General features: G+C 39.7%; 1 protein-coding gene across 1 annotated transcript; it reads right to left on the bottom strand.

Annotated features, from left to right (window-relative positions):
• Positions 1–8,733: 8,733 nt before the first annotated feature.
• Positions 8,734–25,458, bottom strand: LOC149070828 (uncharacterized). The gene is made up of 2 exons (XM_089248781.1): positions 25,210–25,458; positions 8,734–12,451 (listed from the first exon to the last, which is right to left on the bottom strand). The coding sequence occupies exon 2, from the start codon at positions 12,174–12,176 to the stop codon at positions 11,070–11,072; it is 1,107 nt and encodes a 368-aa protein (XP_089104907.1). The 5' UTR covers positions 12,177–12,451; positions 25,210–25,458; the 3' UTR covers positions 8,734–11,069.
• Between the last annotated feature and the right edge of the window lie 571 nt (positions 25,459–26,029).

Raw genomic sequence — 26,029 nt, 5'->3', positions numbered from 1 at the left:
CGTATATAGTAATAGGAGGTAGTGACCCCCGCATGGCCCCCACATCCTGAAGCAGGGCCCCTAGGCTGGGACCTTTTACGGGGCCCCCTTTATGATGAATTTATAGCGTGAAAAAACAAAAAAAATGATTAAAATCCTCCCGGGCCCCAGGGCTGGAGCCTTGTCAGCCCACCCTTGTGGGGGGGGCCATGGACTCCCGTATCTACACCCATGAGTGATCTGTTAATGCAGAGGGCGTCAGATTAGAAGTGTTTCTATTGATTGTGTCAGAATTGTTTGGTCCGTGGGCCATGACTTGAGCATGTATGGTGTAGGTGCACAATTACCCACTGCCTTTCGACGCCCCCGCTGTTTTCAACTTAAAGGGGAGTTACGATATACAACTTAAGATCGCTACACACCACTCTGACGTGGGACTACTGTGAGTAATAATTCCCGTCGTCACAAAATTTCCATAAATCATAATTCACAATGTCTCTGACGTGACGTGGGACCACATCAGGTCAGAGTGGTGTGTAGTGTATGTGTGCGCGAGTCGATCTCCTTTGATGAAAAATTATTCCACAGGAAGTAACCTGAAACCACGCGAAATCAACCCGAATCCCTGTACAGTTACTGAAATCGTAGCCAGAGGACTTTGTGACTTTGATCGATAGTTGCTTTCCAGTGGATGTCTGTCTGTCTCTACAGATGCGACGAGCATTCATAATTCACATGAGAAATACAGCGTAAATAAATCCAAACTGAAGAAAACAACAACTAAAGGCGTTACGAACTATATCAAGTTCCTTCTTCATTAGCTAAGAAAAACGGAAAGATAAAAACGCAAAGACTCCATATAGCGGGAGTTGCTCGCTGCTCAGGATAAAGATTTGTTCAGTGCAAGCGCCCAAAACGTCGAATTACAGGCCAATATGGTACATAATGTTGAGTAGGAAAAAGATTCATTTATCGAGGCAAAGAAGCGGCCTTTATTGGTCAAAGGAGGACAAAAAGAAGATAATCTTCTCCAAGAATTTTATTTGATATCAGATAAGAAAACCCATGGCTTTTTTTATAGATTCTTACCACATGATAACGCGATGGCAACGACATGCAATGGAAAAAAAAGAAATGGCAGACATTGAAGTCTCGATCCCAAAGTACCCTCGTTTTCAATCATCGGAGCTTCCACAATTTCCTTTTCGTAATCAACTTTTTAATGTAAATAAATACCAAGTACGGTCGAACCCACTTGCTTCGAGTAATATGGGTCCTTGCAACGTGCGTGCATCTGCACTATAGTTTAAACAGATCCTATCTCATAATCGCCAGCCTAAATACAATCGGACGCCGATATAACGAACTGTGAGAGATCCAACGAATTCCTCGATTTGAAGTTTTTGTTTTTCTAAAATTCTGACGAAAATAAAGGTCAAACCCCCACTTTAACGAATTTTTTTTCGAACTACAGTGGAACTTTGGTTAACGAGTTTAATTCGTTTCGCCAAGGTGCTCGTTATTCGAATCAAACTTCCTCATAGGAAATAATGGAAACTTGGATAATTCGTTCCACAATTATTCATTCACATAAAAGTGAGTAATAAAAATGCCATTCATTCAATAATGCAACATCATAATAAATAATACAATAAAATATTAAAAAAATAAATGCCATAAAGAAACATACAATACGATAATGTTCACAAATTAACTTACTCTAAACCAGTGGTTCTCAACCGGGGGGGGGGGGGGGGGGGGGCACGGATGAAAATCTGGCAAAAGGGGAGCCACGGCTACTGATACGGGGGCCACGAAGAAGTTTGTGGAATTAAATTTTTTTTAGTCACTCTGACTAAAAAAAATTTAATTTCAAACAAAAGATGCATAGAATATATTTTTCGCAATTTTTCCGCTATTCAAGTAACATTAACATGAGGAAGGAAATAAAAAAGCGTTGCATGTAATCTCGGTGGGTTTACGACTTGCGGGTGACAGTAGGCCTTGACAAAAACTATAGAAGAGGTTTAAAGTAAAATGGAGTAACTGTAAAGACAGAAAGTTGCGTGTGTTCGAAGACTTTTCATTCAATTTCAGACTTTTCATTCTTCCATAAAGAAACCGGACAAAGATTTGTTGACAATTCATTGACATTCTTTTGAGTGCTGGTAGTAAATGCAATCCAAGAAGTAGATGGGTGAAAAATGAAAGCTTGTAAAAAAACCCATCGTTTTCATGCAATTACAGACGGATAGCCATCTAGTTTAGCACAAAGCTATCTTCAACCGGCATTGAGTGGTCTGATCATTGATCATTTTTGTCGCACCACGGTCATTTTCTGCACATGAGGGCTAATTAGACCGGGACCTACTATTTATGGCCGATTCCGAACGGCAGGCTTGTTTCTTATACTCATCGAGAGGTTGGTGCGCTAACCCCCTCGATGGGAGACTGCCTGCGGTAGCAATTTTTCGCTGCGGTCAAGTCGCCATTTTTTGTTGTTGGTATTCGTTAAAATGAGAGTCGACTGTATTTCATATCAAACTATTTTTTTACGTGCATATGCAGACTGCATGGGTAACAGGGCGTATGGCACTTCACTGGCGAGCCGTTAGTCTTAGAGACATACCCAATTAGAAAAAGTATCCAAATCACGTGTCCAACTCAGATATGTCATTCATGTTGTAAGGGGTTGTCTAGTTATAAAATTAAAAAACAACTTTTTTTTATACCATCCCCGTGTGCCAATGAACCCAATTAAGAAGTTGTTGCTCTGTCTTTCCCGATGCCAACTAAAATAATTTCACGTTTCTAAGTGCAATATTCACCGAGATAGGCGAATTCGAAAAATTGAAGAAATTTGTAAAAAAAACAGCATTAAATGCGGGTAGAATGGTTTCCTCTCATTTAATTATGTTTTTTTTCCAACTTTCTTCGAATATCTCAGTGAATATTGCACTTAGAAACGATGAATTTTTTTGTTGGAGACCGGGAAACAAAACTTTCCAATTGGTTTTTGGGGCACAGGGTGTCCACATAAAAAGTTAATATTTTTATTTTAATAACTATATAACCCCTGGCAACATGAATCAAATATCTGATTAGGGGCCGTTCAAGTATTACGTAAGCAAATTTTTAGCCATTTTTGACCCCCCCCCCCTTGTCAGCAAAATTTCGTCATCAACTCTGCCCCTCTGAATCCAACTCATATTTTCATAAAGGGTGGTTGATGACGTAAGCATTATCCAAACCCCCCCCCCTATCATAAAAAGTCAGCAAATAGGAAACCCTCTTTCCCCTCCCCCCCTCGATGATGACGTAATACTTTAACGGCCCCTTACTACACATTATTCGAGTACTTTTTCCAACTGGAAGTATGCCTCTAGGACCAATGGTTCGCCATTAAAATGCTATAGCTCCTTTATCAACTATAATTTTGATGATTTTAATAGCCGGGCTGCTTCTAATATCACCTATGCGCCTTGTATATTAAATATAGTACAGACTGTTATGTTAAATATTGCCCTGTGTTTAAGCCAACTTGCACGTTGCTTCGTTCGCCTGCGAGAGAGCGGCCACATTATGAACCAAAAAGCCACTTGAAAGTGACTTGTCATCCAACGAAATATCAGATTTTCACCGTATCGAAATCAACAAACTGATAAGAGGGGGTTTCGGATTTGCTGACTTTTGATGACAAAGGGAGGGAGGGAGGGGGGGGGGGGTTTGCAGGTTGCTTACGTCATCAACCATCCCTTTTTGAAGATATGAAATATTCTAAGCTGCTGACAGGGGAGGGAGGGGGGATCAGTGTTTTGCTGACAAGGGGGGCGGGAAGGGTGTCAAAAATGGCTGAAAATCTGCTTACGTAATATATACTTGAATGACCCTTTATTTATATTTTGCGATGGGCTTGAAATCCTGATAATGAATCATTATTATGTTCACATGAACAATTTTGCCACTGCGTTATGCAATGACAAAACCCGTATATACTGGGTGACTCGAAATGTTACGCCGCCAAAGCAGTTTTTTTTTTTTTTGGCCTTGTAGCATTTGCAGCGAATTCACAATGGCACTAACAATTTTAAGGGAATTAAAATTAATATTTAATACTCTAGAATACTTTAAGAAATTAATTTTTTAAAATATTGTTGATGTTGCTACCTACTTTCAAAATTAGAAGTGCCTTATGTGGTGATGGCGAAGCTCAGGTATAAAAAACTAAATTCTTCATTCAGCTACGCTCCTTATAGAATAAACTTATAAACTGACCTGAAAAATCAAACTTCCAGTTCGGTAATTTTTTCAAGAAGACATCCAAAACAAAGGTCCTCCACACAAGCAGACGACAGGTAAGATCGTAAAAAGTAAATTTTTTTCCACACTCCACTTTATAGTAATGTGCTGCCATCTAATGTCAAATTTAAAAGCGACTCATGTGGTGATTATGAAGTTTAAAGTAAAAAAACTATATTCTTTATTCCGTTCAGTTCCTTATAAACAAAGCTCATAAACTGAACTGGAAATTTGAACTGAAAGTTCGGTTATTTTCTTTGAGCATAAGGAGACGTCCAAAACAAAGAGCCTCTTAATGAGCAGACGACAGACAAGAAGTCGGTTTGTTCGGTTCCCTATAAGCTAAGCTCACAAACAGAACTGGAAGTTCGAACTGCCAGTTCAGTAATTTTTTCAAGACACAAGGAGACGCCCAAAACAAGTAACCTGGAGAGAAGCAGACGACAGAGATTATATATTACAGGAGGGAGCATCCAGCCACCGCGACTGCAGCGACATCAAATGCAAGGAAATCAAATCACGCGTCATTAGGTCAAAACAAACTTCCCGCTTGGCAATTTTTCCAAAGAAATGTACGGTTCCGTCTCTAAATATTGGGTTTTATAGATTTAAAAACAGGATAAGGTGAAAAAAGATTAAATTATTTTTATTTAATACCGGAATAGTTTCTTTCATCATTTCTTGAATTTTCCTTCAAGAACATCTAATAGACACAATTTTATTTACTCAATGCCTTTAGTTCATAAAACTATCCTCAAAAAACATTTTAGCTTTCTCATTCCTAAATTTTTTAATAGCCTTCCAAATGATCTCATACAGTCCCCCTCATTTTCAATTTTCAGAAAAAACCTCAAAAAACACATGCTACAAATTTTCAATATTGAAAATTATTTCTGATTCCATCCACGGAATCTCAATCACTCCCTGTTGTAAGTGTATTACTGTCTTTTCACCTCCAGCTGTCGAATTATTCATCAAAATACCCATGCTGTCAACTCTGCTCTGCCAGTCTAATTCATACATAATCATATGTTGATTTATAGTTTTTTTTTATGATCACTAAAGCACCCCCCTGTGACCGTTGCATTATTTATATATATTTGTATTTTATGTATTATATGTGTTTGTGTGTAATCACATTCCCCCCCCCCCCTAAGCCTCTCTCCGGAGGCTTGATTTAAGACGCCTTCATATACTATACTTCGTGTATTAAGCAGTTCTAGCTTGATTTATATAGAACTCCTTAATACATATATGAAGTCGTTTTAGATTCATATACTGTTGGTGCTGCCATTTAATCTCGAAGTATCAGGCAACTCATGCGATGATGAAAGAGAGATAGACAGTTCTCTTTGTTATTTTTTGGCATAAATTTTTTTTATGAAACGAAAATATTGGTAACAAAAAGTGTACATTTGCAATAATGGATTTTATGTAGAAAAAATAATTATTTCTTTCCACAAAAACATTCGGACAATATGGATGATCGAACAAATAAGTGAAAATACGGATTATGTGGTCTTCAAATAGGGTTACCAGATTCAATTTACGAATTTTTCAGGTAAGGAGTCCAAAAAATCCTTTGGCTCGGGGGGGGGGGGGGCCCTATGATGCCATTACGACGATCCTGCCTGTCAGCCCCACTTTTGTGGGGGGGGGGGACATCATGGAATTCCAGTACTTGGTTCCTTTACTTCTATTAATTTACATTAATTAAACAAAAACATCATTAAAAAATGTGATAGAATTAGTTTTTTTCGTGAAAACAAAATTTCCTCTTCAAGATTTATGTTCGTAACTCGAAAAGTTTGTAAGTCGGGGAGCAACTACATTAAAAAATTTTAGAGGGGGGGGGGGCATTTGGCCGTGAAATTCTAAGCCTGGACCGGTCTCCGATTTTTTGATTTAAATATCTCAGGGAATAATGCAGTTAAAAACATGTAATTTGTTTGTTGGTGTCAGAAGAGAAAGAAGAGCAACAACTGTCTAATTGGAAGTTAGAGGACGGGGAGGGGGGGGGGAGAAGGGATCGATCGTATAAAAATTTCATTTTTTATTTTGTGTACACTGTATTTTCATCCTCAAAACTCGTACAGGGTAATTTCTGGTCACATTTTGAGAATTTTTAAAATTAGAACCATACCACTACGACGAACGGTTGATGAGATAAAGGCTGTAACAACACTCCAAGGAGAAACCATTGAATCTTAGAATGGCCATAATTTTACCAATAGGCAGGGCCGCAAGTAGTTGGGGGGGGGGGGGGGGGGCAGGCGAATCTGGCGCCCCGGGCGCATTAAAAAGGGGGGGGGCGCAGATTCAACCATTCAACCCTATCCTTCAGCATTACGGGGGGGGGGGTTGCCTAAATGAGTGGTTGTCCCGGCTAATCAAGTATCCAGTTGCGGCCCTGCCAGTCGGTATCTTATTTCTGACGAATCACCGTTATATATTGGGTATTTTTTATTTTTAGATACATTCTCAAGTTCGTAATTTACACCTGGTAGCATTTCTTTTACTTCTATAGATCAAACTACACAGTTGATCCACTAATGACCCACAAAAATCATGTCCTTATTCTGTAGAACTTGGTTTACTGCGTGGGCCCACCCACCTGAGCACTTCTGGCAACCAAGTGACAATTAGATCTGGTTCCGATTTTCAAGAGTAAATATGCAAATAGGTAGGTAGGAATTTTTAGCTGGGTTGTAGTGCCTCTCTCAGAAAAATCGCTTTGTATGTGGGCGTGTGATAATGTTGAGAGACAGCCTTGGGCGTACTTTATAAAAATTGTGAAAAGCTAATAAAAAAACTCAGTAAAATAATGTGGTCTAGTTTTATTAGTTTCCCATATTTTGTGCCATCCCTTGTGATAATGATCTTCAACTATACAATTAAGTGTTCTTAAAATTTTAGGATCTTCTATCAGATTTTGTTTGCCCCTGCAGGAGATTTTTGGGGGAGGGGGGGGAGAAGAGGTAATTACTTTCTCTTATATTGTTCTGTAAAAAATAAAAATAATGGTGGAGAATCGCCCTCAGTCACCCAATTTTTCTACTAACGAGAGCAAAAGTGTTTGCCTGTGTTGTGTTGTGGGGAGTATTACAGGAATGGAAGGTGTCTTCTTTATGTGGGAAAGATTTCGAAAAAAAAATATTGAATAAATATTAAAAAAATGAATGAATTAAAACCTATGATTTGCTGACCATTTTAAATAGGGATCCTGCACTTGGGCTTCATTTGTACCTGTCACACGAGAAGAAACAAAAATGTACCTGTCACACGAGAAGAAACAAAAATGTACCTGTCACACGAGAAGAAACAAAAATGTACCTGTCACACGAGAAGAAACAAAAATGTGCTTTCTCACACACACGAGAAAACCCATGCACTTTGGCGCTCCCGATCACTGACCGACATAACTGACTCCCGACTCGCCAGACTTCTCTATAAGTTCAACCAGGGGCAGCTCAGTGGCACTGGGTGTGCTCTAGAGGCGTCAAATTCGAAGTGAAAGGGTGAAAAAAAATATATTAGGAAAAATTATTTGTGCCTGATGTAGGAGGGCGCCAAGTCTGAGGTAGAAAGGGCGAAAAAAAGGTTAGGGGAAATGATTGCTGCCCCCCTAGTAGAAGCGCCAACTCCGACGTATGTTGAAAAAAATTCAACATATGTTATATTGTTATGCATATGTTATGACATAAAGTATCGCTGTTCCTTTGAAGCATCAAAATGAAGCGATTGAAACAAATGTTTTTTTTTTTAATTGGGGGAGGTCAGGGACACAAAAATAGGTCCCGCGCAGATACAGATTTTTGCCTCGAGCCGCCCCTGAGTGCAACCTATGTGTTTACTTAAAAATTGTACAAATCTTACATACACAACTGAGGATCTTTTCTGAGTTCCATGGATCTTGTGTTCCAGGTACCTGGTGAGTAACGGTAAAGCCTCCTATGAGGCTTGGTAGGTATGGCCGCAACAGGACTCTAAAAAGATATTTTCCCATTCAAGAAACTAATGGGGAACGTATGTTGGAAATTCAATTTGATTTTTTTTAACAGCTTTGTACATCAGATTCCACAATCAATGACCCCCCCCCCCCCAAATTCAATTTTTGAAACTTGGACGGCATCAGAGCAGTCTTAGAAGCATCATGGGCCACCAGGGCCAACTGATTTTCCTGAGGCCCTACATGGCAAATTCTCAAAAATTTCAACCACGTTTCATTTTTGTGAGGGTGTTGTGCACACAGGCTGTACCTAGGTGGGCAAATGCATTAAGGCAGCACTGATGGAACAAGCATTTCCCAGAGGGACGGGAATCTGTGACTGATGATACGAGACCTGGTCGAGGTCACAGACATGTTGAAGAAAGAAGTTGACCTGATAATCATCTGAAACAGACGACATGTAATGGGATCGGATCAGTGGCGAATGGAGAGGGATCATCCAATTTCACATATAAGTGCTATTTATTTAATGCTTATATTTTTAATAATATTTACACCTGAAATACTAATTCACGTCATCTGTAAGTCAACTAAATAGTACAGCACTGTTGCCGGGAAAATGCTCGCCTCATCATAGTTGACAGCAAAACAACATGGCGGTGCCGCTGCCTCAGCTATCTGACTGCTCCGGAATGATAGACTATATGCAAATGAGGAGCGTGACCGGCGCTGACTGGCTGCCTCGACAGCAGCCAGCCATATATATGAAGCAGCAGCAGGATCACTTCTACGTTTTTCAACTTCAACTGGGTCTTGCAGTTTCATCTTAATTACTTGCTTCATCGGTCGTATTCAGACTTCACCCGAGGAGCATAGTCCTCTGTCATCGATGCTCTTGAGTTAGATTCTGACCGTCTGACATGGGTGGAGATACGGGGGGGGGGGAGTCAAACGTCGAGTCAACTGATCTAATGTATATATGTATAGATGAATTGACATCATCATCATCATCATTGTGGCCCCCCCCCCCCAGACTTCCAAGTCAATCTCCGCCTACGCCGTCTCATCATCCTCTAAGATCTAAGTCTGACTCTTATTGCATTGGATTGCTTCGTGGTACTCATTGAGATCTCGGTTGTGACAAGTGGTTCGTCACAAATGCACCATAGGACACATCAGCAAGGAAAAGTGAGTTTCGGTTCTTCATTTCTGCATCATTACAGAGAAACTCCACAGCAGGAAAGTGAGTGCATGGTGGAAACGCTTGTGCCATTCCTGCATACAAGTCAATAACAGTGCATGTTCTCCATACATTGCCTTTGTTCACTGATGAACTTCGTAAATTCCAACTCCTTCTGCCATTAAAAATAAAGAATAACACCATGTCGGTCTTCTTTACTCCCAAACACTCCGCAGATAGAGATGAGGAAAAAACACATTGTCTTTTTTCCTTTCAAATCGCACACAAACTCTGGTCTATCGTCATGGGCAATTTACAACCTCCAGACCAACCGTGACCCCCGCTCTGTTCCCCTAGGGAATATAAGCTGGTTCATCTCAGGAGACATGGGCACTGCGGAGGCAATTTAGTAGCAACTGAGTTGTGCCAAAAGTGTAAGTGTGTGTAGGTACCTAACAGTATCTAGTGTCTTGTTTCAAAAATTTCACTGCTACCATCTGTGAATGAAGTGTAATAATTAGATATTTGTTCCATTGTAGGCCTGTTACTCTCTGATCAGATCATGGCCAGCCGTTAAGTGCTGTTCCATCTGTTAAAAGCCCAAGTAGAACAGTGGTCAGATGCTCGTCTTCCACTATGAAAGTTACCATCAAGGTCCATGGGTTCAAATCCAAGCAAAGAACATCAGAAACAAGTTCTTTACCTACAGAGCCTGGAGCGACCACCAATAGATGGAACCTTCATTTCCCACCCTAACTCCACTGGTTGGAAATTGCTGTATGGCGATATATGACTGGAGTTGGTGTGCGGTAAAGTAGCCACTCTATCGCAGTATAAGAGATATATACATAGGCAGGCGAAGAAGACCTGGGCCATTGCTGGAAAATGTGTTGCAAACCTTTTGCAAAGTTTTGTTTGTGTGTATAATGCTTGTTATAATACTGCCATCAATTTTTCTAACTCATGATTGAAGCGCAAGGATTGAATAATTGTACCATAGTAGGCCTGTGGTGAGACTTTTTAACGTGGAGATCCAACTCTCCTCAAAGTTGGGAGAGAACCACAGAAAACCAACTTCAGCCGACTACCACTATGGCGGTGGTGGGGTTCGAACCTGGGTCCTCAGGATGCTAGTCTGTCACTATGACCACTCAGGTGTGGGTTCTCCTATGGAGAGCTAGGACATCACGTCTTAAGAACGCTTTCCAACAAACACAGTTTGTAATTTGTAGGGCTTTGCAGTGGAGCCCATCTTTTCACCAAATGCTCAATCTTTACTACCTGAATCAACCACACAGCTGCTAGTTTTAACAGCAACACATTGTCTGCTGGACGGTACCGTCAGCTGACTTCCAGCACATATCATGTGCATCCACGCGACTATCTACAGTGCTAGTCCATTCCCCCAGTAAGGCTTGCTTTCCTTACTTTCGCTGTAGCTCTTCACATAAATGTCTTCTCGCTTATACAAAAAGAAACTGAGTTATAACCACTGCTCCGTTTCCATTTCATACATCTTTATAATATGAGTAACACACACAAATTTGGCACATCATTACGTGAAATGACTAGACTATGCACAAATCATAACGGTCTTTCAAATAATTATTGAAAGAGAAGAAACAACTACTGCAGGATCTGTATTTCTTCTCCGGTCAAAATTTAGATTGGAGTAAATGAAATCCGAACCTTACAATTGAATATTTTGTGCGTTCTGTAACTGGAGCTGTGCATGAAAGTTTTGTCGCAAAACTGACACCTATAAAATCTTTCATATTTTCTGCGAGCGGCTGAACCGCCATCAGAAATCAAAGAACCTGGTTCGTCAGAAGGTTCCTCCCTGACACGGTTCGTTATCCTCTGCTTGCTGAGAAAAGATACACTGTATATCGACACCGAATGCTTACGAGGCTTCTTCTCCTCGTGAGACTTTTTGTGGAATTGCAGGTGAGTTTTTTGCGAGAACGTCTTACTGCATACATCGCACACAAAGATCCTCCCTTCTGTGTGGACCCTTTTATGCCGGTTGAGAGAAGACTTGAAGGAGAACCTCGTCTTGCAGAAATCGCATTCATACGGTTTCTCAACGGAGTGAACGTTCCCGTGTCTTCTCAGGGACGACCTGCTAGTGAACTTTGCATTGCATTTGCTACACTCGAACGGCTTGTCATCGGTGTGAGTTCTTATGTGGAGGACTAGATTGGTCTGTCGGGTGAATGTCTTTGCACACATTCCACATTTCAATGGCTTAACACTGAGGTGGATCCTCTTATGTTTGTTTAAAATAGACCGCTGCGTGAAAGCTTCATTGCAAACGTCGCATTCGAAGACATTCGCATTGGTGTGCACTTTCTTATGCCGGCTGAGAGAGAACTTGGTGGAGAACTTTATGTAGCAGATTTCACATTCATGCGGCTTCTCATCGGTGTGCGTCCTCCTGTGAACGGCTAGATTGTCGAGCCGTGCAAAAGTTCTCATGCACATTTCACATTGATAGGGATTTGCCACGGAGTGGACCATTTTGTGCCTGAACAGATGACGGGGGTGGGAAAATCTCTCACTACAGATGTCACATTCAAAGAACTTCTTATCGGAGTGAGTTTTTTTGTGTCGGACCAGGGAGGACTTCAGGGAGAATTTAGTGTCGCAGTCATCACATTGGTATGGCTTCTCTTTGGTGTGGGTTCTTCTATGGAGAGCTAAGACATCGCGTCTTGAGAATGCTTTCGAACACAGTTCACATTTGTAGGGCTTTGTTGTGGAGCCCATCTTTTCACAAAATGCTTGATCGTTGCTACCTGAATCGAAGCTATCTTTACACAAGAATACTTGTTCGCAGTTACTGGACTCCGTACTAGGTCGATTCTTTTACATGTGCACACAACACATTTTCACCATGCGACAGAGTTTGCTCTCAACATTTTCCGTAGAATACATTCATACTGAATTTGTCTTCCAGTTAATGTTGGCAGGGGCAAAGTTATTTCTAAAATCACTCCAGAAGACGCCATCTCAATTACATATTGTCAGTTTCGTACTCATTCCTGAAAATACAGAAAAATAATCATAAGCCTAGCAGCATCCGATTTCTACCGAACATGAGTACAATATTCAAGCCAAAACAATCACACGATCATTTTACCCAGGATCACTTGAACCTGTTTTTCGAGCAAGCTCACAGCAAACAAAAGTTTGATACATGACACCTGATTTAGCGAAGATTTGGTGCTGCTACATCTCGACACCATGGGTCCTCGGGCAAGACGACACCCTGGAGTCCACATATACTTAACTGGAACACCTCACATATTTACCTCAATCTTGCAAATCTACTGCATTCAATAAATCTGTCGAAAATTACTTGTATCAACGTTTTTAATTAAATAAGGAATTCGAGAAAACTTCGACTGAAACACTGGGGCATTTTTTTCCCAAAAACGTCGAAATTGAGAAAAAACCACAAAAACCGGGACTGACCCAGAAAATACAGGACAAAATGCGGGACGTATAGTCACCCAATTCACAACAATATGAAAAATCACCCCTCCTAATAGTGAGCTCTAGATCCACCCCTGGTATCAGATCTCATCCTATAAGCCTCCCTGTTAATATCGGGCTCAGGCGTCATGTCCGAATGCAAGGGGGGGGATTTATGGTTTCGCCACCTTTGGCCTACACTAATCTCACTGCCATTCTCATCCATTCCAGTCAAATTTTCTAGACCCACTCATTCCTGGAATTAGACGACCTGGGCTATAACCCACTTGCCCTGTGTCTTCATGTCACTCACTGAAATGCTTCCACACACTCTCAGTCAGTCATTGACCTAGTCCCCTACTCTTTAGGTCATTCACATGCTTGTATTCACTTTAGGTCAAGGGTCAATCCCATGCTTATAAACTCTTTAGGTTACTCTTGTGGTTGCTCACTGATCCGGTAAATCTTTCTCTAGGTCCCTTTTTTGGACATTCACATTCTTGCACATGCTCTACATCACTCTTTTGATCTTTCACATGTTTGCAGGTCATTGTGCATAATCATGTGTACATCAGTAGGCCAGCATTTCTACTCAGACTCAGATGGGGGGCCCTGAGAAAAATCTATTCACCCGGTGGCCCACAATGCTCTTAACACGGTCCTGTCTGGGTTAAGCACAAGCTATGCTCCCCCTCCATCACTGCTCTCTGTAGGGAATTTATAGAAAAAACAAAAAATGACACCATTTGTGTCAAAATTGATTGTCGCTTCTGACTATATGATAATTAATTGCTGTGTCGTGATCCACCACAAGGGGGGGGGGGGGCTAACAGAGAGTCAATGACCATTTGTGTCATTTTTTGTTTTTTCTATAAATTCCCGGACCGTGTTAAGAGCATTGTGGGCCACCGGGTGAATAGATTTTTCTCAGGGCCCCCATCTGAGTAGAAATGCTGGCCTACTGATGTACACATGATTATGCACAATGACCGAAAGAGTCTGCAAACATGTAAAAGATCAAAAGAGTGATGTAGAGCATGTGCAAGAATGTGAATGTCCAAAAAAGGGACCTAGAGAAAGATTTACCGGGTCAGTGAGTAACCACAAGAGTAACCTAAAGAGTTTATAAGCATGGTCATTGACTCTCTGTTAGCCCCCCCCCCCCCCCCCCATTGTGGTGGACCACGATACAGCAATTATCATCATATAGTCAGAAGCGTATTTGCAGAGGGGAGGTGGAGTGGCTTAGTGTGTTATAGCCCAAAAATGGCGGAAAATCTGAGGAATGAATGGTCAAATAAATAAATATAATGGAAAAGCAGAAAAATTTGAAAAGCCCCCAGGTGGCAACACAATCCACTCCTGCCTAAGAGCTAGGTCAGCGAGTGACCTAGAGAGTTCGCAAACACCTGAGCATAGGCGGAGATAGACTTGGAAGTCTGGGGGGGCCACGATGATGTCAATTCATATATATACGTTAGATCAGTCGACTCCACCTTTGATGCTGGGGAGCAATACCCCCACGCATCTCCGCCCATGCACCCGAGTGACCAAAAACTGTGTGCAAGCACGTGAGTGACCAAAACATTACACAAGCATATGACTGACCAGGGCTGCAACTAGGTGCTTGGTCACCTCGGGCAAGCGCGTATTTTGACGCCCCCTTGTAATGTTTAAGGAGAGGTTTCAGAATGAGATTTGCGCCCCCTCGGGTCTAGCGCCCGGGGCACGAGACTCGCCTGCTCCCACATAGTTGTGGCCCTGTGAGTGACCAAAACAGTGCACAAGCACATGAGTGATCAAACACTGACTCACCAGAACAGTGTTAAGACTTTGGTGACCGAAACATTGCACAAGCATGTGAGTGACCAAAGCAGTGTGGAATCATGAGAGTGACCAAACAGTGTGCAAGCATGTGAGTGGCCAAAAGAGTGCGCAAGCGTATGGGTGGCCAAATCAGTGACCCAGAGAGCAAGGGTACAGACCAGTGAGTGACCAAAAGCAGGGTTGGTAAAAAAAATGTTTTTTTTTAAAAAAAACCCAAAAAACCGGGTTTTTTGGTTTAAACCGGTTTTTTTGTTTTAAATAGTATTAAAATTAAAAACAATGAAATTTCTGAAAAATCATTCAAACTTCTAATAATTAACTAAAATAAAATGTTTATTAACCTTCTAAACGGTGAAGACTCATATATGAGTTCGAAGACAACTACCGTCATTTCGGCCTGAACTCATATATGAGTCCGAAGACAACTACCGTCATTTCGGCTCGAACTCATAAATGCGTTCGCCAGGAACCAGTTCCTTCCCCCATCTCATTGTACGGTTAGTGACAGGTACACAGTGTCGTCAAACTGCCCCTTCCTGCAACAATACAGTCCTCTCCTCCCCAAACTTACCAATGTTTGAAAAGAAGAATAGCTTATTGAGAAAAGAAGGATTACTTGGTTTGAAAAGGGCGCAAATACCCACGTTGTAGTTGAAAAAAAGAAAGAAAGAAAAGAAAAGTTTTTACCTGTAAATTAGAGATTGTTAATTGATTTGACAAAAATATTTATTATTCGTATCTATGAATATATATTCAAACCTATGAAATTTAACCACTGTTCTGAGGTTTATTCCGAATCCTATAATTCATTCATCATCCACGCAGAAAACTACAGCTTGTGCTAAGAGAACAAATTATTAGTTCTTCCTCCAGTTATTACTAATTATATTTGTGCTAATTCACTCGTTAGTAGCTTGGTTAGGGCAGCGGTTCTTAACTGGTGCTCCGTATGCATTTTCCAGGGCTCTGCGACCGGTCAAGGAAAATGAAATGAATAAACAAAATATGATAAATCAATTAAAATGAAAGGCCCACGGAACTCCGTGAGTGAAAAAAAAATTAAGAACCGCTGGGTTAGGGTATGTTCGTGTATATTTTTTAACGAATGTTCTATATATCATTTGTTTTATGTACTATGATTCTTGGGCAATTTAATGTTCTACTGAAATTGTCACCAAATTATTGAAGCATCTCATGGAAAAAAAATCTCCAGCGTGGCTTCGTTAACCTCTTGAGCAGGACCGTCATTTGGGGGGGGGGTCGGGGGGGGGGCGTTGCCCCTCCCGGCTTTTGAAAATACACTAAAAATGGTATATATATATATACACACACACACATTGAGTGCATATGCTTTGCCCCCCGTCGTTCTCGTTGGTACGTTGCGTCGTTTCAAAAGCCGTCCGTTGAACAACGTTCTAAAGGGTTTTCGATATTTTTTGCTTTGAATTATTATTATATACTCTATAATATAAAATCCCAAACTCGAAAAGGGCCTGTTTCTAAGCAACAGAAATTAGTGATGATTTTATGTAACGAAAATCTGTTACGTTTTTGGGAAACGGAAATTACGGAAGTCGGTTACAATTTTGGTTCAAGTTTTCATTTACCTCTTGCATATTGGGACCAACTCTTGCATGCCCCCCATCTGGACTAATTTATGTGTATGTACCGAGAGGCTCCCACTTCCTACAGTAGGGACCCCTAGGATGGGAGAGATAGCGGGCCCCAAACCAGCTTTTTCACGGGCCCCTCTGTGGTTAATTTATAGCGTGAAAAATCAAAAAGTGATAAGAATCGTTCCAGCCCCTGTCAGCCCTGCCCTTGTGGGGGTCATGCCGACATTGTATAATATACATAAATCACCGGTGCTCCCAACATACGGGGTCTTGGTACATTGCACATGTACCTTCATGGGGAAGTTAAAAGGTTTAATTTCCAGAGGCCCTTGATGGACCTCATTGTTTTCTTGCTGCTTTAAAACTGAAAAATTTCCGATAGCAGAAGCTGAAGATATTTCCAGTCCGGAATTCGGTCCGGAGTGATTGCGTGGGGCGCTGGATTTTATTCGTTGGTAAAATGAATACAAATGAATATTTTCCATGGCCCTCACAGGGGTATACCCGATAAGCTTCCGAGTCGGGGACCCCGTTTCATTTTGGGGGCCCAGGATGAATCTTATTCTCTTCTGGGTCCGACGTATTTTGTTGGGGGCGATGGGTTTTATTCGTTGGTAAAATTAATACAAATGAAAATTTGTCGTGGCACTCGCAGCTGTGGACGTCGGAAAAGCTTCGAGGTCGGTGACCAGGGCCGTCATTTCAACTTTTTCCGGGGGGGGGGGGGGGCAAAGGACATGTACTGAATATATGTACGGGCCGATATGGAATATATGGGCCGATGTGGAAATTGATAGGTTTCATTTTGGGGGCCCTGGATGAATCTCATTGTTGTCTTTTGTTTAACATTGTGGAACTTGCAACAGCTGAAGCTTGAGATAAATGTATTTTGTAAACGTATTTTGTTGGGAGCGATGGGTTTTATTCGTTGGTAAAATGAGTACAAATGAAAATATTTCATAGCACTCGCAGCGGGGGATGACCGACAAGCTTCCAGGTCGGGGGCCCCATGTGGAAATTGACAGGATTAATTTTGGGGGCCATGGATGAATATAATTATTTTCCGTGGAATTTTGCAACAGCGGAAGCCCGAGATGAATCCAGTCTGGGTCCCTCACTAAAATTCAGCGAATTGGAGTCTGGGGACCCTCGTGGAGAAGTTTTTCTGGGTTACTTGAATCACATTTGTTTTTTGTTGCTTTATTATCTTAAAATTCAGTAAGCTGATGCTTTCACGTGTCCCTTTCCATAGCACGCTGATGAAGTGGGACGACATAAACAAGATATGTTGGGAAGGGAAGGGGGGGCAGAGCCCCCCTAGTATTAAGATATTCTTATACAGGGTGCATGCCATTTTACTTGCGAACCAGTAAATTCAGACTCGTAAATACAGCAAAATAACAGATGCTTGAGTTTAAAAAAATCTCATCTCTGTTGTACTTTCAATTGTCTATTGTGTGCCAATACAACAGCTGTTTCATCGGACTTCTTAAAACTGGCTATTCTTCTAGTACCCACAGTAGGTACAACAGATAAGTGTGCACAAAATGACCATGGTACAACAAAAATAAATCCAAAATGGAAGAGAGAGAGAGAACTAGCGAACGCTTTTTCTCAGAAAAGGAACTTGTATTGTATCAAATAAATGCCGAGCCAAGTTGGCAAACCCCTTTTTTTTTGACAAAATGGTTGATGCAAAGATGGAATGTCCTGTTTTTTCTCCTTTGTGATGTCACTAATAGTTTTCTTTGTAAAGATTCGCGATCCCCAAAAAAAGTTGAGGAATGTAAACTTCCTGGAAAATGTGCAGAAATCTCTCTTGTGATAAGATTATCTGCCTTAGGCGGAGATAACCTTGGAAGTCTGGGGGGCGCGGTCAGTATTGCTGTGGGAGCAAGGTGATGATGATATCTATACACATATACATTAGACTAGTCGACTTAAGTTTTGACGTTGGGGGGGGGGGCGCAGTGCTCCCCATGCCACCTCCCCGTATCTCCGCCCATGTGATCTGCTATTTTTTAAATTCGAATTCAGTCATTTCCTTGGATTCCATGCCATTTTTCACAAAAATAAAAAATACCAAACTATTACTCGATTCTCGAGTAAAATGACTTCCCCTCATTCAGTTTTTCGCTCGATATAATCAGATAACTCAATGATATTTTTTTTTTTTTTAAATAAAGTATTTTACATTGACTATTGTTCATTTTGAGGCATGTTTCTTTAAATGCATATTTTTGCACTATAAATGCGTTTTCTTTTTTTAGCATATTTTTCATTTCTGACTTATTTCTGAATTCCGAAATGGACGATTTTTTCTTCTTTTTTCCTGGGTGTATTTTCTCTTAGGGAAATTTCCGCACTTTAAATACATATATAAATAAATATATATATATATTTTAATTATACGTATATTTTTCAATAACCCCCCCCCCCCCACATATTCTGAGCCTTTAGGGCAGGCATATTAACGCATTTTTAAGGCACATATTTTTATATTTCGGCATTATAATATGAGTGTTTTTGCTTCTTTTTTTGATTTGTTGGAACATTCCAATTCATTTTTTATCTCTTTCAAATCCATATATAAATTTTTTTTCAATTTTGCGTGCATTTTTCATTTTTGATGCCATAATTCGGGATTATTCGACGATGGTTTCAATTTTTCACATATATACATCCTTCCCAAAAAAATTAGAACACCCAGAAATTTACGAGTTTCCTTTTCTATCATGATCATATTATATGAGCTTTCATATCTTGAGCATATCGGTGGCAAAAAAAAATTCATAAAGTAGATTAAATGCGTCGTAAAATACCAAATTAATTTTTTCCTCTTTGTTTCAAAAAATTGGAACACTCCGAAAGCTGTTTGAGAAAATTAGAACATTTGGCTTAAAACCTATTACTGTATTACATGAATATTTTCATGCAAATTTACATCAACTTGATCGAATAAGTGTTTCATATCTTTCCTCATTATGTATGCAAACCTACAATCATTCAATGTTCGCAATACGGGTAGAAAAACGGGAAATTTCTGAAAAACGCATAATTACGCATGTATTTGCTAGGACTGTGTGGGGGGGGGGGACGCGTGCTGATATCGTACGAATACATTGTATTTGTACTGTGGCCATCTTTGGTCTTGGCCATGGATTTTATGCATCAAGACATTCAATTTATGAGTGTCCGGCACAGACCCGAATCGGGCCTCAGCTATAAATCCCATCTTCGCTATCGGGGAGCCGATAGCGGTTTGCAATTGATCAGTTTTTATTAATTTATTTAATTTATCCCGAGTCCGCAATCTCTTGATAAGATTAGTATCAGGTACAATCATCAGATATCACGAAACCATCGAAATATCGATGAGGTTTGATACACATTGGCGAATTCTTGATACTATCTGCGTTTTTCATCTTCAACTGAAGTCTCAGTGGAAACAAAAAATAGAGGCCAATGGATTAGAAGGCATCTCTGGATGGAGGTGTGAACGTTAGGCTCTCTACCTTTTGATTCCAGTTGAAGACGTATGGTATGGAGAAAGATCATGATTTTGACTCTTTCTAAGCTATTACTTAATTGCTGCAGCAAGTCACATAGGTGGAAAGATGAAAATGTAAATTACAACCATACCCTTAATTTGAGCTTTCCAACTTGAGCTCTTTATGAACTGCTCTCGTAAATTTCTAGGGTGTTCTAATTTTTTGAAAAAGATCGGGTATTTTTATTTCATGGTATAATTCGACATTTTTAAAAATGCAGATTCAACTTTATTTTTAGTGCATGTTTCATCCGGGCTCTAGTTACAACTTTCTTTCACGTTTTGAATTCCAGAGACTTTATTTACTTCGAGTATTTGTGTATTTAAACTTTTTCTCAGTATGTCACTGTGTGTTTTCATGTATTTTTTTTTTGTAAGATGATTTAATGCACCAAATTTATATATTTCAGAGAGAATTCTTTTATTATATTCCGATGCAAATGACTGTATATCTAATATGCGTATTCAATCTCACTAAACCTACTCTCATTTTTGAAATTAATTCCACGATCATAAGATATCATGGAAAAAAAGAAATGAATATTCAAAAAGAATGTGAGTAAAGCATTGAGAAGCAGTTTTATACCCGAAAGTTTTGATAAATTAATTATTTAATGATGTTCCAAGGTTGGGAAGTAGCTGTAGTTCTGCTCGAATAGATTTGTATCAACTGACAAATATCAGTTGTTACAATGCCTTGCCTCGAATAGTAGTAATTCCAACAACACTGATTTAATCAACGCACATTATTTACGAAAAAGCTTTTCGATTTTCAAAAATAATTCACATTTTAGGTGAACCTCAAAATCGCGAGAACATACTTCAACACTTGCAAATTTAAAAAATACAATTAAAATATTAAGGGGCATATATATAGAATGCTTCTCGAGATTCAGAATATTTATAGTGTTCAACTTGAAAATATTGGGACATTTTCAAATACCTAGTGGATGGATTAGTAATTTTTTAGTACGCTGTGACATTTCGTTACTAAGTTAATCATATCAATATTTCACAAGCGAAAGCAAGTAAATTTTATTGCCTGCTAATCTATATTGATAGAGTTATTTACCATAGAATGCTGAGCATCTATAAACACGCTAAAATAATTTCGTTCAAAATTTTGAGTATATCCCGCCTTTATGTGTTTTTTATTTAGTTCGGAAAATAGAAAAACTTTGGAGAATGAAAGGAGAAAGTACATTTCTGGGAAGAAAGGGTCAATCACCGGGCGTTACCAGCCTGTCACTTCGGTTCAGCCCCCTCTCGACGGCTTATCATACATGCCAATTACCCATTGTCACATACTGGGGGGAAAGCATTCTAGAATCACGTGACCCTGTGGTCATTTTGAAAAGATTTTGTGAAAATAAGTAGCTTTTTTTGAAGAGGTTTTGTGTTCGACCCTGAGCCGTCGATAGGGTTAATGTAATTAACGCTATTCCCATATTAATTAATAAAAATTTATTACATTTTAACAAAAACCAACTTTTGCAATTTAATTATTTTTTGCTTAACTCAATGGATTACTGTGTGTTTGAAAATTCTTTTAATGTTATTATTAATCATATAGTATATAAAGGTTTTTCTCCAGTTACTTTCAGTATACTTAATTACGAAGCTATTTTGCATAAATGATGCAGATTAATTAGCAATGATTTACGATATACAGGGTGATTATAACTAAGGTTCTGACTTCAAAACACTGTAAAAAAAAGAACGATTGTCAGAATGACGAAAATTGACATGAATATTCCTGAAAAAATTCAATTTTATTTGATAAAGGGGAAAAAATACTTAAAAATGTAAAATTAATGACATCATCCAACATGTGATAAATTTGCTCGTAGAATGGAAACGATAGCCAGTCATGGCAAAATGATACCTTAATTATAGCATTTCACGATTTCATAATTCATGGAAACATTACAAAAAACGAAGTAATTGAACAAATAACTACAACTTACTTAAGAAATGTTAAATATGTTGTCCACCGCGTGTTCTGGCTATGAGGTTGAAAGCACAAAAATTCTTGTTCAACAACAGAATCGGAGTATGCCCCATAGTCATAATGTGGATGTGCTTGCAATTCAGCTTTATTAAACCAAACGCCCCCCTTCCCCCCCGGGTAATATCCCCGAGGAACTTCTAACGTATAGGGAATGTGCTGGAGACTGAAATTCACCAAAGTTTGCAATCTGACCAATGTTTATAACATTTTGAGGTACCCCCACAGCCAGAAGTTAAGGTGCATCCTGCCAAAATGAGTCTTCAGCAGCTGCTTTGCTGGTATTGCAATGTGCATCTTGATAGAAGTTCTATCCACACACTGATGCTGTGGAAGTGCCGAAATGATGTGGTTGCACAAAATAGATTATACTGCTGGCCAAGTACAGCATCATCTACTTGCACATTTTGCACTTTTTTCTTTTGCGAAAGAAACTTCCATTGCTTCAGGAGTATCCATGCAAATTTTCAAGTCATTCCGATCAGTACTTATTGTATAGTTTTGGAATCAAAACTTAAATTATAATCACCCTGTATATAGCTGATTATTTTTCATAAATCTGTTACTACTATACAGTAGAACCTTGATTAACTGGGCTTAACAGTGTGTGTGTGAAAGTATAAAAAAAACTATTGAATATTAAGACTGGGAGGAGGCACTTAAGACATACAGTAGGAGATATGCTACTTCTTATGGGAAAGAAAATGAAAATGTAAGTGAGGTAATGTAACTACTAGTACACTAGACTTTGTCCTTTAAGGACAGTTGGTGTCTTTATTGGATTATAGGACCTGATGGTGTCACTACTGTAGCTGCTTCTTTGTGAAGGGAAAAAAAATCCCTGTGAGATAATACACCACTACATTTAGATGTGTGATACAATCCTTATTCATGAATTTGCGAAAGATAGAGCATTAGAATGTAGCCAAAGGTTAGGAAATGTTGTAAGAATGAGAAATTTTGGCTTTTATATATAACTTTAAATAACTAAGATACTTCATATGAAAAATATATGTATATTCTGGCCACTTTTATGAGACTTATTGAAAAAAACCACTCATAAAATCTTATGTCATTTAAAGATATACCGTCAGAATGTACCCCAAGGATATAAAATGTGGTAAAATTGAAACATTTTGGCTAATAATGAACCAATATGATATTTTTCAAGGAAAAAAAATGATATTTAGGCAACTTTTATTTGATTTTTTGAAAAAAACCACATGGTTTAAACCAAACAACCCTGACCAAAAGTATATCCTAAAGAGTTTTCAAGCATGTAAGCAGTGATGGTAACCTCGTCAAGCAAAATTTCCCTCGAAAATTTCCCTTTTGACTAAATTTTTCCCACACATTCCGAAAATTGTCCTGCCATCTATCGGTGGAAATATGCAGTCAAGTTTTCTAGTTAACACTAGAAAAGCATTTGTGTTTTGCATTTATATTTTTTTTTCAATAAAAATTATTTGTTTGATGAACTCTCAAAATTTCCCACAAATGCCTTGAAATTTCCCATGTGGACCAATTTTGGCCAATTTTTCCCACGAATATGGGAAATTTCCCACGAGTTACCATCACTGCATGTAAGTGACCAAAACTTGTGCAAGCATGGAAATGCAAAAAAAGCACATGCGAAAAAAGTTGACTTAGAGAGGGAAGTAGCATGTGAGTAACCAAAGGAGTGACTTAAAGGCAGAGACGCCGGAAGTCGAAAATATTTGGTATTTACTTAAGTAATGTGTGGTGGTCGAGTGGTCATAGTGACGCACTCGCATCGTAAGGTCCCGGGTTTGAACCCTACTGTTGCCGCAGTGATGGTTGGCTGAAGTTGGTTTTCTGCAGTTCCAAACTTCGAGGTGCATATGCAAACCAATATCCCCATTAAAAGTCTCGCTGCAGAGAGCAAAAGGCCTACAACGATAAAATCTTCAAACATTACTTCACTCATAATTCAAAAATATGTGGTAGATGGCAGCACTATAACAAGCATTACACAAAAAAGCTTCCCGTTAGGTTCTTAACACAAACACGCACATTCCAACATGTACCAATTCATTAGAAGTTCCGTAGAGGAATATGGATGAGGTACATAAGTGGTTTAATAGTCATGGCCCCACAAACTGGAGCGGGGTCCCTAGGCTGGGATCTTTTGTGGGGCCCTGGTCAGACTTTTCATGGGCCCCTTATGTAGTTAATTTGTAGTATGAAGAAGCAAAAAATGATGAGAACTGTTCTAGGCCCCAGGGCTAGAGCTCTGTCAGCCCCCATTTGTGGGGGCCATGTTAATAGTAGTAATAGAACATAGTATTCATTTCGATATGTATGAAGACCGTATGTCAACAAAAATGTCCCATTTTTGGTAAATCTCCCATCGCTCGAACTGAGGGAGTACAAGCTAAATCTGAACGACGATTGGTGGTGTTGAGCAATACCATTCAAATGGTTGGTATTGCTTTAGCAACATGAACATATATGTTCCGGCGTCCCTGGCAGAGGCATATTCACTGAAGCGGGGCTAAGCGGGATATAAATGGGGAGGGGGGACAAATTTCAGGAATGAGTGTTGACAAAAATTAGACTGAAGTGGGGGCGGAAAATTTAGCGTAGCCCACAGCAAAACCATACATCTGCCTCTGCATGTAGTCAAACCTTTTGGAGGACGAGAACAACCGAATGTCCTCATCCCTGTTCCTTCGAAAAGAACTAACACTGAATAAAGAACACCTCTATTCAAGGAACACAGTGCTTGGTCCCATAGAGTAGCGCCTCTCAACTACCAGACACCAAGTCACACCGGGCCGTAAGTGTGATTGCAGCTTCACTTTCCCATTAATTTCCCGTTGTGTGTATGACCGGGCCTTTCACTTACGCAAATGGCATTTAGGGGGGCCACAGGCTTCAAAGGGTTGAGAACCACTGCCATAGTGTCTGTTATTGAGAGGTTTCAAAGGAAATCACAGCTGTGCGTGCTGGCACGCCAGATTTGCAAGAATGATTTTTGGAGAGAGTGGCGCCACCACATATTTGTGAGTGAATTGTATCAAGATAATATATGGTTTATTCAGTGGAGGGTTCGCACCAAAGCTGCATTAAGTGTAATTAACTTTCAAGTGGCTTTGGTTCACAACAAAACAGAGATAACCACATGGCCCTAGGCTGGGATCTTTCACGGGCCCCTTTATGGTGAATTTATAGCGTGAAAAAGCAAAAAAAAATGTGAAAATTGTCCCGGGGGGGGGGGGGGCCGAGGGCTGGGGCCTTGTCAGCCCACCCCTTGTGGGGATCATAGATAACCACGTGGAAATAGATAGAGTGCATGCTTACCATGGCCCGTCATTAAATGTCACCCTCCCCATCTCCGCACGGCGCGATGGTTCATTAACGGGAAAGCTGCCATTTATACTCCGTTTGTTGACATCACCTTCCAAAACAATTTTGGGACCAGCCCATTTAAATTTTTGTCTCAGCTTGCGGTTTTGTTTGTTTCGGAGTTTGCTGCTGCCATCTATTGATCATCATAACAAACAAACAAAAAGCAATTGAGTTAGCGCTGCCTATTAATCGCAATTGCAAACTGATGTTGTGGTCATTTTGTTTTCAGATTTATTGGCAGACTTATCTGTTTTCTGATGGCAATATAAAACACTAATCTGAATAAAGTTCTATGACGTCGAAATGCGGGTCATATGGTCAGTAAAAGTCTAGAGGGTTTTTTTTTTTTGGAGGTGTGACCTTTATTAAAATTAAATAAATATAGGCATTAATACTAATTCAAAGTTCTGAATGTCAAGAAATTTGTTCAAAACAATTAAAATGGGATAAATATTTTGTTTTTAAATCCAGGGAGCAGAATGTTTCATTCAGCTTAGTTCCGTACCAGAGAGCCCATGAACTGAGCTGAATTGAATCAACACTTCAGTTATTTCTTGGGCACACAAGGAAGTGTCCGAAACAAAGAGCCTTGGAAAAAGCAGACTACTTGTGAAAACTAAAAATGGAATTTATTTTATTTACATTATTGATTATGCTGCCATCTCTAACGTCTACCTTAAAACGACTCATGTGGTGATGATAAAGTTCGTCTGAAGAGGGCTGAATATTTTAATCATTTCGATTCCTAAAGCCGGGTTTTCCTAGGAGCAGG

Source organism: Pholcus phalangioides, unplaced genomic scaffold, assembly GCF_987345545.1.
Source record: "Pholcus phalangioides strain wild (caught in Gottingen) unplaced genomic scaffold, Ppha-v1.0 ptg000020l_1, whole genome shotgun sequence".
Taxonomy (NCBI): domain Eukaryota; kingdom Metazoa; phylum Arthropoda; class Arachnida; order Araneae; family Pholcidae; genus Pholcus; species Pholcus phalangioides.
The sequence above is the reverse complement of the archived record's forward strand: the minus strand, read 5'-3'. Positions and strand labels throughout refer to the sequence as shown.